Below are 18,453 nucleotides of genomic sequence, written 5' to 3'. Positions count from 1 at the left end.
CCAGGGAGCAATCCCCACAGCTGCAAGAATTATCCTTTTACACCCTGAATATAAAACACCTGCAGCACGTCCCCTGCCCATGACAAAAACTAAAACTACACCATGTGAGGAGTCATATCAAAAGTATTTTATTTCACAATTCTTTACAAAATAATATGTAAAAGGTGTATTGTTCAACATACAAATGGTAAATATACAAGGGGGAACACCAGGGACAGGTGAAGCTCATCCAGCCTCTGGGTGCAGGGTCCTCTCCAGGGGCATGTCAGAAGTTCACGTGGCTCCTGATGTCATTGATCTGCTTCACCATCTCCCGGATGTGCTCTCCCCTTCAAGAAAAAATAACCAAGTCAAAAGGGTGCCCAGAACTAAGCAGGAAGGGAAACACTTCAGATGGTAGGAGCAGTGCCTGTCGTCCCCGGCTGGATTGCAGACTGCCCTGGGATCCTGGGGCAAAAAGCACTTCCATACTTGTGCTCAAAGTGCTGCTCTCAGGAGCTGCATGTCCTGTGCTTCAGTCCCTCTCCCCCAGCCCCTCCTGCAGCACGGCTTAAATGACACCTGAGACACCTGAACTGAACGTGAGTGCCAGGGCTCAGGTTCCTCAGGAGGAGCCCAGCTTGCACTTACTCCTCTCTCAGGACAGCCTGGATGCACTTGCTCTGGTAGGCACTGAGGCTGATGCTGGGTTTGCGGGGGCTTCGCCCCTTCTCCATCTGTTTCTGTTGGTATTCCTTTTTCATTTTCACCTGGAGTTGAGGAGAAAAGAGAAGGCCCCAATCAGTGCTGGTCCTGCCTGCCACAGTGGAAGCTTGTTAATTACAGACTGCTGTGTTGTACTGCAATTAATTGGTTCTTTTTGGGGTCAAATCTGTCTGCTTTTGCACTTTGCAGAAAGAGAAGAAATGTCCCTGCCAGGTTGAGGAAGAGGGAGCTCTCTGAGGGCTTACAGTGTGTGCAAAGGTTCTGTCTGTATTCCCAAAGCCCCTTTAGTACATTGCTGCTAATTAACACAAGTTCAGCATCACTTTGTTGGCAGGACTCGTCTGTCAGCACTGACAGAAGAGCTGTCAGTAACCTCCCAGCCAAGACATTCCTCCTCTCACCTGTCTGATAGCATTGCTCAGGTGCTGCAGCTGGTCATGGATTGTCTGCAGCTCCTTCTTCATATCTTTTTCAGTGTCAGATAGAACAGGAAGCTGGGAGTGGAAATTCCGAAGGACTTTCTTCATCCTTTGAAAGCAAGAAATGTCTCTGAGTTAACTTCCCTGGTACCCAGCTCTGCTCAAACACCTGCAGCCTGGTGCTTTGGCCATGCTTCCCAAGTCTCAGGGGCTTCACCTTCCCCTTCCAGCTGGTCTCAGGTGGCATTTCTGAGCATGGGGCTGGCTCAGGCTGGGCCTGCAGACAGATGACACCAAGCCCCAGCACAGGGAATTTCAGAAGCCCAGTCTTGTCACTAACCAGTGCAGCAGCTCCTGCCCACTCTGTTCTGCCACGCCTGCAAACTCTGTTTAACATCAGGTGCTGTGAGGTGAAATAGAGAGCCCCGTGTGCACTCACCTGTTCATGATGTCTTCTTGCTTCTCTTTGGCTTCCTCATACTTGTCAGCCAAGCGCTCGGCCATTTCGCGCAAACTTTTCCTTAAGGTGAGGAAGAAACAGTTCCTTACTTCAGATCCACACACAGGACAAGCCAGGGTGAGGGAATAGGACAAGGAAGCTGAAGAAGCCAGCTGGAGGAGGGAGCAAACCTGCAGGCTTCACTGTGGCTGGGAATGCCTTCACTTGTCACCTGTTCCACACAGGGCCTTGTCCAAACCACCACCACAGGTGCATCATTCCTGAGGTTTGATTTGATAAAAGAGACAGGTTCAACTCACCTCTCCTCTCGACAGTAATTCAGATCCTCCAGTTGTTTCTTTTTCTGTCCCCACAGCAGCTTCACTCTGAAGTAAACACATATAAAAAATAATCAAACCACTTGCAATGAGGTGAATCAGGATTTACACCACAGAGAAAATGCTGGGAGTGGGAAGAACTAAAGACACTGAAAAAGGGGCAGTTGTAAGAAAAAGACTCCCATTTTGGTCTAATGGTATATTGTAAATAACTGACAAGGATTTGAAGCAGCAGAGACTTAAGGCAATTTTCCTTTGTCAGGATTAGTGCTGAGGTCAGATTTCCTGCCACCCACAGGCCCAGGCAGGCAGAGAACACCACAAGAAAAGTATTTTATCTGTGTGTGTGTTTACCATTTTTTTCTTCCTCTATAAGCCACTACAGAGATCAGCTATTAAACTCACCCCTGCTTTTCCTGATAACTCAGTTTTAAGTTTTGGTATTCATTATTAGTTTTACATTTAGTACATTTACTCATTCACGAGGATTAGACCCACAGAGCAGGGTGAGTGCTCAGTATTTAGTGCTGCTCTGTCACAGAGACATTGGCCAGCACATTTTTATGAGTTCTGCATTACCTTTGCTGAATTTCCTCTTTTGCCAGGTCCTGTTTCAGTATATATTCCTCTCTGAACACCTGGGTGGCTCTGCTGAGGAGCTGAAGGCATTCTTCAGGGGGAGGAGCAGCATCTTTATCTGCAGATCTTAAGATTGAGATTTTTGCCATCTTACTAATATGTTCCTTTGAAAGGCTAAACCACTCCCAGTGTTTATGGTAAAGCTCAGGGGGAGGTCTATTATGAAGTGAGGGATTACAATGAAATCCCTTTGCTAAGAATATTTTTTTTTTTATATGAGGAAATCCCAAGGTAGCTTAAGATACTCCAAATGGAATGGGCCAAGCAATGAGAACCTCATCAGCTGAAGGCAGCCCTGCTTTGAGCAGGAGACTGGAGCCAGGTGATCTCCTCCCAGCCTGCACCATCACTGGTCCCACAGGGACACAGGCACCAGTCAGTGGCAGGAGCTGTGCCCCAGCACTGCCATGCCTAAGGCCGCGTGCTGTTCAATAGGAGATGGCCAACGCCCATTGTTGCCAAGCGTTCCCCCTCCAGGTGGCCCAGGAAAACACATTCTGCTCACTTGAGATGCAGGGGGTTGGCAGAGCTGCGCTGCAGGATGCCCTGGATGTGCTTCTCGAAGGAATGCTCCGACTCGGCCACGATGCGCAGCGGGGACACGGCCAGGTCCTTGTCCTCGCTGGTGCACAGCAGGGGAGGGGAGGCAGGATGGACAGTGCTTCTGCCACACAGCAGCACAAGGGAGAACACAGTCAGACCACTCAAACTGAAACCAGGCCAGAGGAACTCCTCCACTGTGGAGTTCCTGTGTTACTGCAGGGGGCTCTAAAAGCAGCTGTTTCAGTTATGTGGTAAATCCAGCCCCAGCAGGGCAGGTAAAGCTCACATCCCCACACCTGTTTGGTCATGGCTCAAACTAGCAAGAATCATAAATATCCTTTGGCTTAAGGAGAAGAAAGTTCCAGAACAAGGCAGGCAGGCACTGGAACAGCAGCATGACCTTCTCCACCAAGCACTCTGCCCAGTCACTGCCCACCTGTGTGGAAACAGTGAAATAAATAAAAGGTCTGTAGGAGAACCTGTTATTAACACTGGTTCTGCTGATGGTACCTGTCCTACCTTAAACAGTGTCCAGCAAAAAATAAGCTGAAAATAGTGTCACCCCCTCAGGGTGTTCATTTCATTGTGCAAATGCACGTTTACACCACTCTGTATCTTTGCCACCACCTCCAAACAAAGTAACGGAAGCACAAACAAAAATCCTGCTTCTTTTTTTCCCCTTTCAGGCACACATAACCTCAGCAGCCCATTAAGAATATCCACACTACTGAAAAACCTCAATAGTACCATCAAGAACATTTTTCTTGTCCTAATACTCACTATAAGTGATCTGATTAATTATATCCCCTACAAACACCTCATCAGCAGTAGGTAACTACTACAGTAACACTTCAGTGCTCAGCGAGTGTTCAGAAAACAAAACTTCACTGTGTGTCCTAAGAGGTGCAGAACCCTGGGGTGAAACAATCAAAGATTAATTGAAAAATAGGAATATCTTTCCCATGCAGTCATGGACTTCCAACTGAGAACCACATACAAGAGAGGCCTTGTAATGCACTCATAGCTGTTGGTGATGCAAATCATTGTGGGCCCCAGGACATCAGAAACGATCCAAAATCCTCTAATTGGAGCAGGCTGCCTGAAGGGAAGAACACAAAAATTACCCAGTCAGGAAAGTTCTTTGTTCCTGACATTGTGCATGTTCACTCTTTTGGAAATGCTCCAAGGTCAGGTAAATGGAAGTGAAAATTTCTGCTGGTCTGACAGGTGATTTTCAGACAGAAACACAAGAATTTAAGCTACTACCCTAACTGTGCAGAAAGAATCCTGATACACAAATTGCTCAGTTGTATTGTTTGAAATCTTTTGAGCTTATTTTAATGGCAAGAATGCAGCAAAAGATGACAAATCATAAATAGTTTCCATAGCAAGTCCCCAACTTGAAAGCAATTGAGAAAGGGTTTGTTTTTTTACCTGCATGGCAGTGGTTTTGTACAAAGAATATGTTCAACAAAGCACTTCTGTTCTGCTCCCAGCTCTTGTAAACTGTCTTTGTCTTCCTCATCTACAAGGAGACACGTCAGGATGCATCAGATCCCCTTTGCAGGGTGAGGAATTCAGTAGTACCTGATTCCACCAGCCTGTTACTGGCAGATGTTCATCTGTTCCCCACTTCCCTCACTCACCTGAACCAAGGAATTTGTGCAGTTTATTGATCCATGTCAAGCCCACGCTGTGGACACCAGCTTCATGTGTGCAGTGGTATCTAGAGGGACATTTGGGATCTGAAATTGAAGCAGAAAATGTAAGACATGGCACTGAACTGAGAAAAACTCACCCTTCACACCTGTACTGCTGATCCTGTGTATCAACTTAGTGTCAGTCAGCTTTAACATCTTAGTGCAAGCACCAGAAACAGAAATACATGTGTTAGAGTCTAAAATATTGATGAGTTGTTTTGAACCCTTCCTATCAGACCACATCTGCATCAATCAGATAGGTTTTCAATGGCAGATTATTAAAACTAGCAGATCAGCATTCTGCCAAGCTGCTTGCTCCCAAAGACCCAAACACTTTGTCCTGCCCCCAATTCCATGGGATAAGCAGATCCTTCCCTCAGGATCACTCTCTCCACAGCATTCCCTCACACTCACTGGTCAGCACAGATGCAGAAACTTCTACTTTATAACCCTCAGATGACAGAATTTAGTACTGACCATGTGTAATCTGCCCTTGAGCCAACACTGGAGCCCCTCCCAGGCTTGCTCCTTTATTGAGGGCATCAGACAAATCCTTACTCTGACCCCCCTGTTTGTCTGACACCAGTGAGAACATGCAAATAACTGGATCCTAAACACATGGAATAAAAAGCCAGAAGCTGAACAACAACCCTACCTCGGTGCAGCTTGATTGGGCAAGAGAAGTCAGACTCCAAAGGATCTTCCTCATCTCCTGTCGCCAGTTTCAGTGCAAGTTCCAGCTCAACACATTCAAACACGTAAAGGGAAGGAATAAGATCAGATCTTGGGTCCCAGGACTTTTCTGACTGTAAAGAGCATTGAATTCTTCTGTCAGACATCACTTAAATAGGAATGCCAACATAAACAGCATCAAGAAAGAGCTATGAGTTTTAATTGTCAAGGAATGTAGTTCAAGTTTACTTAAAAAAATTAACTCAGACCCAGGGTTTCTTAGAAAATCCTCCTTAAATTAGATCCTAGTATATTTAATCAAAAACTGATCTACTGTCAGGGTACCCAGGACTGGGAGTTAAAATAAAAGTGTCAGGGAGCCACAGGGACTGGCTGAAACAGGAGAAAGACTCACTACCTCATTCCAAAAGAATGCAGCTTTGGCACTTGGCACACGCTTCCAGGCATCCCGCCACCTTGCAGCTGGGAACTTGGATTAAAGAAACAAAAATGCCTACAGAAAAAAAACCCAAAGCAAGACAAGTACCTGCTCATCGTCCTCCTCTCCATCCAGCACCACGCAGTGGTAGAGCATTCCCGACTCGGTGGCAATGACCAGGATGTTTGGAACGCAGGGCAGGCACAGCACGGCGCAGGCGTCGTAGCCGTAGTTGTCCTCGGCAGCCGGGTGCATGGGCAGGGGGCCCAGCAGCTTCCCCAGGCTGCCCGTGCTGCAAGGAAGATGGGTTTGTTCTCAGCACCAGCTCTGCAAGGGGACTTCCCACAGCTGTCAAACAATGGCTTGGAGTTCTAATTCCCAATAGACTTCTGCAGACTGCAAGTCTGACCTGCAGCTCCTTGGCGGAGATCTCAGAGGAGAAATCAGAGCTCATTTTATTACATTTTATGCTTTGAAACCAACCAAAGCTACACTGCAAAAATTCAAGAGGAAACATTTTCATACAAGAACACAAAGTACTCATGGAAAGCTCAAGTTAATGATTACTCAGCTGGTTTCTTGCACTTCACGAGCAGCATTTTGTGCTGTGGCATTTCTTTGGGCAGAACTTCAGATGGACTAAGGCCATCTCACTGCCTGCAGGCAAATCTCTTCAGTGATGAGGCACACAGAGCTGCTTCTAACCCAAGTACCACCCTCTCTAATATTCAGCTACACAAGATCGAACTTGTAAGTCTTGCACCATCTTCTCAGTTTTCTAAAGTAATTCCTTCTTGTAGCATGTTTATATGCTTGATTAATCATCCTGACTTTCCATTGCAGAACATGCCTGTTCTAAGATCCCCCTATGCTCTTCAGATATTTCTTTTCCTAGGATGCCCCTGGCTCAATGAGCCTCATCCAAAGCTAAGGATGTCTGTGCTGTGAACTGAAGGCCACAAAATACACTGAACAGCCTTAGACCCACTGATCTTTTTACAGCCCTGTGTCTTCATATCAGATTGCTGGTGGTAAATAATGCACAGTGCATTCTGAGCAGTGGAAGCTGCACCCATAATGTTTGGATGAGAAAGGATGACACACTGGTTTTGGATTCCAGTCTGTCAGCACTGCCACAGAGACAGAAGATAAGTCAGCCCAGCATCCCTCACAGAGTCCCAGCCAAGCTGAGAGGTGACTCTCTCACCCCAGCACCGTATATCCAAGCACCCTGTGAGCCCTGGGGGTCAGAGCCTACCTCTGGAGCAGGCTGATGTAGGTGAGGAAGGTCTCTCCATTCTCGTAGAGGATGTACAGGGGGTAGCCCAGCACCTCCTCGCTGCCGCGCTGGCCCAGGACGTGCTTCGGCACCGGCACCTGCGGCCCGAAGTCGAAGGCCACGGCCGTCTCGCCCAGGGACGCTGTGTAGGCTCTCCTGGGACAGGGCAGAACCAGTGGGGTCAGCGAGGACTGAGAGCACAATGTTTAACGTGGCCCTGAGGGATGTGCTGCCAAACCCCCATCCCACCCAGCAGCGCCCTGCCACGCGCCACTGCCAGCAACAGAAGGGTGTAAGTGACACCCCAGGCATGGCACATGGGTTCTGCAGTGCCCCCACAGCTTCAGAGGACACAAGAGGGGTTCTGGTACTTCCTGTGAGGGACACCACTCTGTGCTGCCAGAGTTCTGTTTCCAACCAGGCCAAGAGGGAAACAAAAAGATAATCTATTTTCTACATGCCTCATTCAAAAACCCCTTCTTAACCCCATCTTAACGTCAACATGTGTTTTTGAAGCTGCTACTCTGACAAACACTTGACTATACAGTTTGTCACCACTTAGTTTTAGAAGGATGGGGGAGAGGAAAGAAGAGAAAGAAGAGAAAGAAGAGGAAGAGAAAGAAGAGAAAGAAGAGAAAGAAGAGAAAGAAGAGAAAGAAGAGAAAGAAGAGAAAGAAGAGAAAGAAGAGAAAGAAGAGAAAGAAGAGAAAGAAGAGGGAAAAGTGTAGGTACTCTGCAGTGAAGAACTGCTAGCACTACAGAATTCATATGAGATTTTCAGGCACATTTATCACTTATTCATTAAAAACACAACTGAGAATACTGAGCTTACTCCACAAAAGCATTTCAAAATACAAGAAGCCACACCAACCCTGTTTTGATTGTAAGAGTCTCCTCCTCGGTGTCCGAAAGCACAATCACTTTGATGGGTGTGTGAGGCACCTTCAGACTGTAAAACCTGGGCAAAGAAACAGCAGCCATGTTCACTCTGCTGGCAGTGCTGCACATTCCCTGCTGACACAGGAACATCAGCCACTCTCAGTCTGAAATTCCTCCCATCCTACTTTTTTAATGCTAACTCTGGTAAAAACGGCAGGATGCAAATTAAGTGACAAATTAAGACTGGACATGCTTCAGATAATCAATCACAAATGGAGCTTACCTTATGGTGTTATCTGATGTCAAGAGCACAATGTGGGGCTCCATGGTGTCACAGGGGTACCAGGCTGCATGCTTTAGAGTCAGGGATGTTGAGCTGGTGAAGAACCGTTCCGCAATAGGAATGGTGCTGGAATACAGAGCAGAAACTTGCACTGTGACCAGAAACACACGAGCTACTTCTAAAGGCAAGTGGGGGCAAGAAGAGCTAGAGACACAATGAAAAGGTTTCAGAGTCTTTATCTGTACTACTCTGAAAGCTGGAAAGCAGCTTTAACTTGAAGCCCTCTGTTATTTCCCCCCCGAACATCTGCTTTTAGCTGCCCCATCTCTGGACATGTCCAAGACCACATTGGGCAGGGCTCAGAGCAACCTGGTCTAGTGGAAGGTGTCCCTATCCATGGCAGGACTTGGAACTTGCTGGCCTTTAAGGTCTCTTCCAACTCAAAGCATTCTGTGATTCTGTGAAAAGCTAGAGAATACTAGAGGAGCGTCTCGCTCCTCAGCAATTGCAGCAAGTTTAGAAGGTCATTTATTTGGGTCACTTGACAAGCAGCAAGTATTTGAGCCAAACTAATTTCCTTTGTGACTGCCCCACAACCCCAATACAACCTGTACCTTCCACCAGTGCCTTCTGTATCTACCTAACCCAAAGAAAGGGAGGCTGTGGAGGAAGAGTGGCAGGACAAGGGTGTCATTAACCACCTGAGGTCTCACACACCTGCAGTTCACGGTGGATTTCCCACCTTCAAACTCAGAATTCTTGCCCCAGCGTTTGGGCAGCTCCAGCACCATGAGCCCCTTGGTACCGATGAGCGCCACATGGTGCTGGGCGGGGCTCAGCAGCGTCTGGTGCACGTCGAAAAGGGGCGGGTTTATGCACAGGAGAGTCTGAAAACAGAAATGTTACAGGGAAGCATAAGCCGTTCAAAGCACTGGCGGAAGTACTGCTCATCTTTATTTTGGATGATTTTCACGGCACGGAACGAGGCACAAAGCAGTGGGTTCCTTGCGGAAGGACACCCCAGGGCGGGCTGAGGGGTGATGACGCTCCTTCAAGGAACAGACACCCTCAGCCCCGTGCCCACCATGGCCCTCCTCCCCTCACACCTCGCATCCCCTCACGCCCCTCTTCCCGCACGGTCCGCCCAGCCCCGCACACCCCCTCCTCTCCTCACGGCCCCTCGCACCAGCCCCTCCCTACACGACCCCTCATCCCCTCACACCCCAAACGCCCCCACCTCCTTATCCCCTCAGAGCCCCCCCAGTTCCCTCACACCGCCCGCCCCAGCCCCTGCTCCCCTCAGTTCCCCCCCCTCGGCCCTCCATCCCCTCGCCCCGTCCCTGGGCGCGGGCCGCACCTGGTACCGGCCGAGCGCGGCAGGGTCGGTGCCGCCGAGGCGGCGCAGGCCGACGGCGAGCAGGGCGGCGTTGGGCCCGTCCCAGAGCAGCAGGTCGGAGCCCAGCCCGCACAGGAGGTCGCGGAGCCGCGCCGGGCGGGGGGCGGCGGGCGCGCGCTCGCGGAGCCGGCCGAACAGCGCGTGCTGCGGCAGCGCCGCGCGCCACTGCTCCGCCGGGCCGCACTCGGCCGCCATCGCCCCGCGCGCCGCCGCCCTGACGTCACCGCCCGCGCGGCCAATCGGCGCCGCCGCCCGCGGACTACATTTCCCGGCGCGCCCCGCGCGGCCGGCGCGCTGTGGGCTCGGCGCGATGGCGGCGCCGGTGCAGGGGCACCGAGCGCGGTACAAGAGCCCGGGCGGGCCGCCCTGGAGGGAGACGTACCGCAGGGTGAGCGGGGAGCGGGCTGGGACGGGACGGGACGGGACGGGACGGGGGGGGGGGGGGGGGACGTGGGATCCCTTCTCCTTCTCCGGACCCAGTTCGGTTCCCCCCGGGGCTGGCCGCAGCGGTCCCGCTGTGGCGGGTGAACCGCGCCCCGTCCGAAACTCTCTCCTAACCCCGTCCGAAACTCTCTCCTAACCCCGTCCGAAACTCTCTCCTAACCCCGTCCCGAGCTCCCTCTGCGGGCGCCCAGCGTTGCCCCCGCTGGGATCTGTTAGCCAAGCCCCCTGCAGCCCCTCCGGGACACGGCCGGCCCCGGCCCCGTGTCCAGCCCCGGTGCCTCCCCCGTGTCCCCGCTCCGGCATTCCCGGTCTCTCGGTTCTCTGGCACGCACTCCTTTCGCCGTGTCTCGCCCCCGGCATCCCCCCGTGTGCCGCCCGAGCCGGCGCTGACGGCCCCGGGCTCTCCCCTCCCGCAGCGCTGCATGGAGCGGCTGAGGAGCAGCCGGGCCAAGCTGCTGGACCGCTACCGCCAGGCCGGGGACGGGGCGTGCGGGGCGGCCCCGGGCGCGCTGCTGGTGCAGGAGGTGATGGAGCAGGAGTGGCAGGAGCTGCGGGACAGGCTGCCCGGCCTCCGCGGAGAGCAGCCCATGGAGCAGGTCAGTGCTGCGTCCCCAGCGTCCACACCACGTGTGTGATACAGGGGGATCACATACAGCTCCCCGCGGCTCTGACTTCAGCTTCTCACCGGAGCCGACAAAACTCAAGAGCTTCAGGGTTTCCTATTTCTGCAGCTCAGGCAGGGTGTTGAGCTGTGAAAGTGCCTTTGGGCAGGAGTGGGGAAATTCCTTATTTCCTTCACAAACAGCCTGTTAATCACAGCAGAGGGTTGGTTTCCTCATCTGTGCTTTTTATAGCTGGTCTGTCACTTCCTCTTCTGAGAATGGGAATGAAAACTGAATGTCTTAAAAAGCAAATTCAAGAGGCTGTACTTGGATCCATTCTGGTTGGCTCTGCACATGTTTTTTACAGTACAGGTTGCTTCCCACAGTGCATGGGTTTGCAAATAGAGGGATTTACTAGACAGGAAAAGTGAATTGATGTTGCTCAGTCAGATGCTGGAATGGGAGGATCACTGACTGATTCACCTTTCAGGTGCTGGAAGACCCTGATGAGCTGGCAGTGCTGGAAGAGATCCAACAGGAACTGATCTTGCAAGGTAAGATCTTTACACATCTTCTGGCTCCTGTTTGATGTGTAACATCCCTGACTTCTGGTAATGCAGAACAGCTGAGGCTGCACTCCTTGGTTCCTGCAAACCACGTGATGCAGGGGAAGAGCCTCCTTGGAAATCTTGTTGAGGCTTTGAGGTATTGAGACCTCTTCTCACAGTTTTAAGAGTTTAAGTGGCATTTTAAGGTCTGTGAGAGAGGCCAGAGAAACAGGACTGAGATCTGTTAGCTCTAGGAACCTTTATAAATCAATTCAGGATGTTTCTGAAGTGCTGATCTGAAAGTGGAAAGGCCCATATGAGACGAGCTGAGCCATAGAAAAAACTGGATTAGCAGGAATGATTTCACCAGGCATAGAAATCTGACTCAAAGGAGTAAAAGTCCTTAGAAACTCGTATCCAGCCCAGCCTGCATCTGGCCAGCAGCTTTGCCTGTGCTGCCCAGCAAGGCCTGAGGGAGTTCTGCTGTGCTGTGTTGTTGCAGAGCAGCTGGTTATCGAGGAGTACGAGCGGAGCCTGCGCTTCGATGAGGAATGTCTCAACGCCATGCTCGACGGCCTGGATGCCACTGACAGGGTCATCTGCCCAGTATGTAGGAAGTAAGAAAGTCCTTGGCATTGGAATCAGATTCCCCACTCTCCTACAGCAGTCTGGGCTTCGAAATGTGCAGAGAGAGGCTGCTGTTCATTTCACCAGAATAAAAATGCCTGAGCCATGATCTGAATCTAACGGGAGGGTGGGTTGTTTTGGGGTTTTTTTTTTTGCTAAAATCTTCCCCTGTTCTGGGTGTCATGATGCTCATTGTTTGCTTTTCCCAGGAATAACCTGACTGTAAAAGCTCACCTGGTTCATTGCCAGTGTGGACTGTACATCAGCACACAGGTAAGCTGCACTGTGACATGTTGTGTGTGGCATCTCTGGTGCTGCAGAGGCAGCTGTAATCTAGAGACAGGAACTTCAGCTGACTTTTCATGAATTATTCTCAGGATATGACAGAAGGGAAGCTTCGGTCACTTCTGGAAAGCACCTTGACAGAGCACAGTCAGAGGTGCTTGCACAGCCCCGAGTTCACAGTCACCAGTGGCATGGAGGAGGAAGCCAGTCTGCTGATGAGCTGCCCGGTGAGTGTAAATGTCAGGTTCCTGGAAAGGATCCCAGCTTGGATCCATGGCTCAATTACATGGGCAGAAATCACAAGTCTGCTGATCCCCGGGGTTTGTGTGGCTGTTTTTTCACAAAATTCCTTGGAAATGGCTTTACCTCTGACCACCAGTAACCGTAAAAGAGAAGTTCCAAAGCACACACCTTTAACTGCTGGATTAGGGAATCTGTCAAATTCAGTGCCCTAACTTTAGCCAACAACTTTTAAGTCTTGTGTGCACCCTCTGATCAGATAAGTGGTTCATGAAGAAAAGTTTTAAAAATTACTTGTTTAAGCTTCCTGAAAAAACTTCATCCAGGTGACCCAGAGAACACACAGCAGCCCTTTGGCTCAAGCTAGAGCTGGTGCTTGCTTTGCTATGTGAAACCAGTGTGAGGACAGTGGTAGGGGCAGAGCATTTCAAATACAGCCATGGAATTGTTTAAGTTGGAAAAGACCCCTAAGATCAAGCCCAGCCATTCTCCCACCACTGCCAAGGGTACAACTAACCCATGTCCCCAAGCACCATCTGCATGTCTTTTAAATCTCTCCAGGGATGGTGACTCCACCACTTCCCAGGGCAGCTTCTGCCAGGGCTCAACAACTCTTTTGTGAATTTTTTTCCCCAGTCAGTAGTTTTCCTTGTTCAAATAGTTTTGAACTTTATACATTAACACAGTTCTCTGTTCAACTTTTTTTGTGAAGGTCTGTGACTCCTGGATGATTCTCCTCTAAGGTGATTGAGCTGCTGCTTTACTTCTGGAAGACTTTAATACTAAACTTCACCCAGAGCTGCTAGGACTCTTGTGTACATACTTCTAACTGCTGTGTCAAAAAGACACTCCAAAAGGCGTAGTACTGCCTTGACCTGCACTTTTAATCACACAGGACATGTTTGGAAATAAATATATTTAGTTTATTTTGGCCTTGGTGTTGTCTTAAATACTACATCCGTGATCTCACACCTCATGTTGCACTTCAGCTTTTTCTTTGAGTTTAAATGAACCTTAAATAAATAAACTAATTTAAATAAACTTAAAACCTTCAAACAACAATTGGAGGCACCAGTTTAAGTAGAAATATTCAACCATCACTGCCACAACTACTCTGTGAGCAGCTCTGGCACAGAGAAACTCTGCCATCACTTTCATGGCAGCACTGGTACAGCAGGAAGAAGAGAAACCACCCTTTTCAGTGATATGTTGAATAGTTTTTATTCTTCACATTCACTCTTAATTGTACAAAAAGCCCCATGCAGGGCGAGGCAATTCTGGCCTGTAGCATCAGAGAACTTGACTGGGGCTGCACCATCACTACAAATCCCCAAATCCAAGTGAGAATCCTCCTTCTCCACCTTCCCAGTTACTTACTCTCTGTATCCACTGTGAAGATATATTTGGGTATTGCTGGATGAAGCAGCACTGTGGAATACCCACACTTGAGGCTAAGTTTCCTAGCCTGACCTACTGACATTTGACAAAGCTTTTAAGGTCTTCAAGGAATTTAATGTACTCCTGGTGCTCCAGGGCAGTGCTGAGCTCTACTAACTCGTCAGCAAAGGTGTTGTCCACTCCTCGGTCAGCCAGGAAATCCATCAAGTGATCGTAGAGAGCCTGCAGCAAGGAACAGAAACCTTCCTTAGTGGAACGCACCTGGGGAGGGGGTGCATTAAAATATCCCCTGGCAATTGGCACTTCCTACCAAGAAAATCAGGCCCAGCTGCCACTGATGCCTTTCATATTTTCCAGATTCTGTGCTGCCTTAGTGTGCGACTCTGAACTTCACAGGAAGTGTTAGCAAGTTCTCCTCACACTTCAGTCAAACAGAACAATCCTTTTCCAGCCCCAGAACCAAGGACACCATTGCAGCTTCAGACCCCAAAAGTGCAAACAACAGGGAATGGAGGAGAGCAATCTGGGAGGATGGGACTTCATAACCTGGAGCTGGAATTGGACAATGAACCCCAATATGAAAATGGATTAAAACTTATAAAAGTGTGAAAACTCGTGACTCATGAAGCATCTTGGGTGCAGCCCTGGGCTCTTGTACTGCCCAAGGTGGATCCTTTAAGGCCTTTTAATAAATCCCTATTTTATTCCTTTAACACTGGCCAGCCTCTGTTCTAGGCAGCCTCTCAAGGCACCACCACAGGAGGGCAGGCCTGACCTTGGGTGGAACATTTGGACAGAAAGGGCCATGGAACACGTAATAAAAACCCAAACCCAGCTGAAATGGGCTGCACCCTGGAGATGATCCCCAGGTTGTGGGAGTCATCAGGGGAAGTGTGCCAAGGATGACACAGGCCAAGCTCTGCCTGTCCCCTCTACCCAGGGGTGAACTAATGCTTTGGAAAGGTATCTGATGTACAAGTTTGTTTGAAAGGCTTCAATGTTACAGTCATGAGCTTGGCTTTTTCCTTTTCATGCACATTTTAAATTAATTTAATGTCTTAGGACAGGGGGAAAAAAGAATAATCAGTATTATAATCAATGTATTTTTTCAGATACCACACACAGATGCTTTTATCTACACATGGTGTCTGATAAGCCACATTGTTAAACACACGATCAAAAAATGTTTAACAAGTGTCAAAGCATTTCCAGAATGTGATTCCCTGATAGAAAATCCACCTATAAAATCTGGAAAGGAAGAAGTTCCTCCTGTCTGTCCTGATTCCTGGTAATGCCACCAGCAATGCACAACCCTGGGACCAGAAAACACCCTCAGTCTGCAGCAGAATCACCAGCTCAGGGGCAGAGCAGGGCCAGTCCCTGTCTCAGACATCCAGACAGGTTTAATTCCCAGCCCAGGAGCAGAGGGACAGCCAGGTGAGGTGAGCTGAGTGCCCTCTGTGGCCTTTAGCAGCACCTACCCAGTCAAGGGAATCTGTGTTGAGGGTGTAGTTGGTGTCCTTCCAGTCAGCTTCTCCCGTGGGCTGGAAGCTGACCTCCCGAATTGTGAAAATATCACTTTCTTCCTCTCCTTCATGTCCAATCTAAAGCAGGAAAACAAATGCAAGACATGCAATTAACTGCAATTAGTGGGCACGCTCAGCCAGCTCATCCCCAGGCTGGGAATAGCTCAGGAAAAGCCCCAGGGCCAGACAAACTGTGCTTTCCCCTCTCACCACGTGCCTGTGAGGACAAGCACAGAACTCAGGAAATCCTCTAAGCTTGTGCTGCCAGAAGGGACCTGATTTAAATCAGCAGCCTGAGTTTTACAAATACATAAAAACTTCTTCTGTGTGGTTCTAAGCATGTATTCCCATGTCCATCTCACCTTTAACAGCCGGGACTCTTAAACATCTCCTAACATTTACAAAATAAACCACAAATACCAGTGTGAGCAAAAGCTCTCAATTTTATTTTTTTCCCTCCTTTTTTTTTTTCATCCCTACTTCTCTACTGTAATTTAATAAAGAGCCCAATAAGCAGCTGATCAGAAACACCAGGGCAGGATGTGAGGAATGCCATAAACATTTTCTCCCCACTATTCTTGCAAACATAAAACCTTTTTTTTTTTTTTTTGTGATTAAGAGAAATAAAGAAATAAGAGGAGGCTGGATATTGTGCTGATTCAGAACAGCAAGAGATTACAAAGAGCACTTAAATCCAACAGGGGCACAGTGATACTCACCTCATCTTCAGGGAAATGGCAGTCAAGCACAAGGGTCTGTTTTGTATCATCTTTTATTACTTCCACAACAAAGTTTGGAGTTGATGTAAGTTCAGGCTAAATAAGAAAGCAGTTCTATCAGCATGGAATCTGAACAGGAGCCAAAGCAATCACAGCACAGCCCTGTGTTGTGTTCCCTGACACCTTCCATTATCCCAGGTGGATACAAGCCCCATCCAACCTAATCTTGGACACTTCCAGGGATGGGGCAGCCACAGCCTCCCTGTGCCAAGGCCTCCCCACCCTCAGAGGGACCAATCTCTCCCAATACTCAATTTAGCCCCGCCCCGTATCACTTAAAAGCCATCCCCCCTTAACCCGTCATTCCATTGTCTTGTACAAAGTTTCCCTCTCCCACTCTCCTGCAGACCTTTTTGGTAGTGGAAAGTGCTAGAAAGCCTCAAAATTCCTCTAATTTCTCCTCATAGAGACCTCCCACCCTGCTCTGCCTTTCTGCAGGGGAGAGGAAGGTCAGACAGGGAACAGGCAGCCCTGGAAAACCTGCATTTTGTGCTTTATCCCCTTGGTATTTGGGAGCCTTAAAAGGGGGAGAAAAAGCCTCAGCACTTGAGGACAAGGCTCCAACTTCCCTAAGGCAAGATTCCAACTTTGGTCTGTGTCCCCAGCATTAAATGCACATCAAAGCTAAGTTACCTCCTGCTCATCAGGTTTCTGCTGTTCCTGCGTGTCTTCTTCAGCCGAGGGTGGGATGCTGTTATTGATGTTGAATGTAACCGTTATCCTGCAAAAGAAACAGAAACAATTCTTTTCAACACACCCAAAAAATGGGTCTCTTAAGAACATGAATGGGTCTCTTAAGGCCTCATTCAGAATTCACACAGTGTGAACAAAAAAAACCACTAGGCACTGCAGTTAAAAGACACACCTGGGTGAAGCTGCTCCCTCCAAGCGCTCTCACTTTTTAAAGTTTTAACTGAACTGTTATTTTTAAAACGGGAAGACCACGTGAAACTTTGTAACACAAAACACAGTAACAAACTGGTGCGGAAAAAGTGCCTTTGGCCCAAAGTGGTCAAAGAGCCTTTGCAGGGCGCAGTCTGGGGTGTGAGCAGATGGAGAAGCCTGGTCACTGTGACCCACCCGCCCTCGGGTGCTGGGGACCCTTCCCAGACCCCACTCACTTTTCCCCCGCGATCTTCCGCACCAGCTTGGCCTCCGTGCCATGGACCTCCAGCTCCCACCCCCCGGAGATCTTGGGCAGGGATTTGTGCTTCTGGATCTTCTTCTCCTCCTGGATCTCGTCCGTCAGGAACTGCGCGAAGGCTTTGTCTCCTGGTGGGAAAGAAAATGGGGTTAGGGAAAGGGAGGGCTATGGAGAGGGGGAATGAAGGAAAGGGGTGGGGGTGAGTTCAGGGAAAGGGATGGGGAGGGAAAGGGGTGTTGGTAAAAGAGGTGTTGGAAAACGGGGTTAGGGAAAGGATAGTTAGGGAAAGGGGGCTAGGAAAAGGGGGGATTAGGGAAAGGGAGGGTAAGGAAAGACGGGAGTAAGAAAAGGGAGGGTTAAGGAAAAGGTGAGTGGGGTTAAGGGAAGGGTAGGGAGGAAAAGGGTTTGGGAAAATGGGGGTTTGAACAAAAAAAAGGGGTTAGGGAAAGGGGGGGTTGGGGAAAAGGGAGCTGGGTAAAAGGAGGTTAGGGAAGGGGGTGTAGAGGAAAACGGGGCTTAGGTGATGACGGAATTTAGGGAAATAGGTGGTTTAGTGAAAACGGGGATCAGGGAAAGGTGGCGCTGCCTTAGGGAAAGAGGGGGCAGCAGGGAAAGCCCCCGCCGCCCCACGTGCTTCCCAGGATGGACGGCGTGCAGCGCACGCGTCCGCCCCGCGCCCTCCCAGGGGCGGCCCCGCTCCGTCCCCGCTCACCCTCGGTGTGCAGACCGCCGCAGCCGCAGGACACGCCGCCGGCCGAGCCCCGCCGCGGCCGCAGCAGCGCCGTCCGCCCCGCGCCGCCGCCCAGCTGCCACAGCGAGCGCGCCAGGGCCGGCGCGGCGGCGGGCGGCGGCAGCAGGGCGCGGGGGGACGCGGAGCCGAGCGGGCGGCGCGGCGCGGGCAGCGGCGGGCGCAGCGCGGCGGCGGCGGCGCGCAGGGAGCGGGCGAGCAGCATCGTGCGGAGCGAGCGGCCGGCGAGGACTGCCCGCCCCGGAACCGCGCTCCGCTTCCGGCCCCGGCGGGCCCCGCGCGGGCCCCGAGACCGCGGGTTCGAGTCCCGGCCCCGGCAGGACGGAGTGCGCCAAAGCGGGGCCGGGTTCCTGGCATCCCGGACAATGGAATGGGCAGGGA

The 18,453-nt window shown here is 50.3% G+C and overlaps 3 protein-coding genes across 3 annotated transcripts; 1 reads left to right on the top strand and 2 right to left on the bottom strand.

The window, feature by feature from the left end:
* Positions 1 to 105: 105 nt before the first annotated feature.
* On the bottom strand, positions 106 to 9,926 carry NUP88 (nucleoporin 88). Its single transcript, XM_053995718.1, has 17 exons — positions 9,693 to 9,926; positions 9,053 to 9,222; positions 8,336 to 8,461; positions 8,045 to 8,131; positions 7,153 to 7,329; positions 6,003 to 6,186; positions 5,439 to 5,589; positions 4,730 to 4,828; positions 4,518 to 4,608; positions 4,081 to 4,182; positions 3,046 to 3,204; positions 2,481 to 2,606; positions 1,884 to 1,949; positions 1,564 to 1,644; positions 1,107 to 1,233; positions 631 to 749; positions 106 to 329 (listed from the first exon to the last, which is right to left on the bottom strand). The coding sequence occupies exons 1-17, from the start codon at positions 9,924 to 9,926 to the stop codon at positions 266 to 268; spliced, it is 2,163 nt and encodes a 720-aa protein (XP_053851693.1). The 3' UTR covers positions 106 to 265.
* A 75-nt stretch (positions 9,927 to 10,001) lies between these two features.
* On the top strand, positions 10,002 to 13,403 carry RPAIN (RPA interacting protein). Its single transcript, XM_053995858.1, has 7 exons — positions 10,002 to 10,119; positions 10,592 to 10,771; positions 11,268 to 11,331; positions 11,828 to 11,942; positions 12,162 to 12,225; positions 12,330 to 12,464; positions 13,190 to 13,403. The coding sequence occupies exons 1-7, from the start codon at positions 10,042 to 10,044 to the stop codon at positions 13,217 to 13,219; spliced, it is 666 nt and encodes a 221-aa protein (XP_053851833.1). The 5' UTR covers positions 10,002 to 10,041; the 3' UTR covers positions 13,220 to 13,403.
* A 279-nt stretch (positions 13,404 to 13,682) lies between these two features.
* On the bottom strand, positions 13,683 to 18,277 carry C1QBP (complement C1q binding protein). Its single transcript, XM_053995857.1, has 6 exons — positions 18,037 to 18,277; positions 17,302 to 17,452; positions 16,814 to 16,901; positions 16,121 to 16,216; positions 15,357 to 15,479; positions 13,683 to 14,097 (listed from the first exon to the last, which is right to left on the bottom strand). Exons 1-6 carry the CDS (start codon positions 18,275 to 18,277, stop codon positions 13,948 to 13,950), a joined length of 849 nt encoding a protein of 282 aa, XP_053851832.1. The 3' UTR covers positions 13,683 to 13,947.
* Between the last annotated feature and the right edge of the window lie 176 nt (positions 18,278 to 18,453).

This window comes from Vidua macroura, chromosome 20 (genome assembly GCF_024509145.1).
Source record: "Vidua macroura isolate BioBank_ID:100142 chromosome 20, ASM2450914v1, whole genome shotgun sequence".
NCBI classification, from domain to species: Eukaryota; Metazoa; Chordata; class Aves; order Passeriformes; family Viduidae; genus Vidua; species Vidua macroura.
The sequence above is the reverse complement of the archived record's forward strand: the minus strand, read 5'-3'. Positions and strand labels throughout refer to the sequence as shown.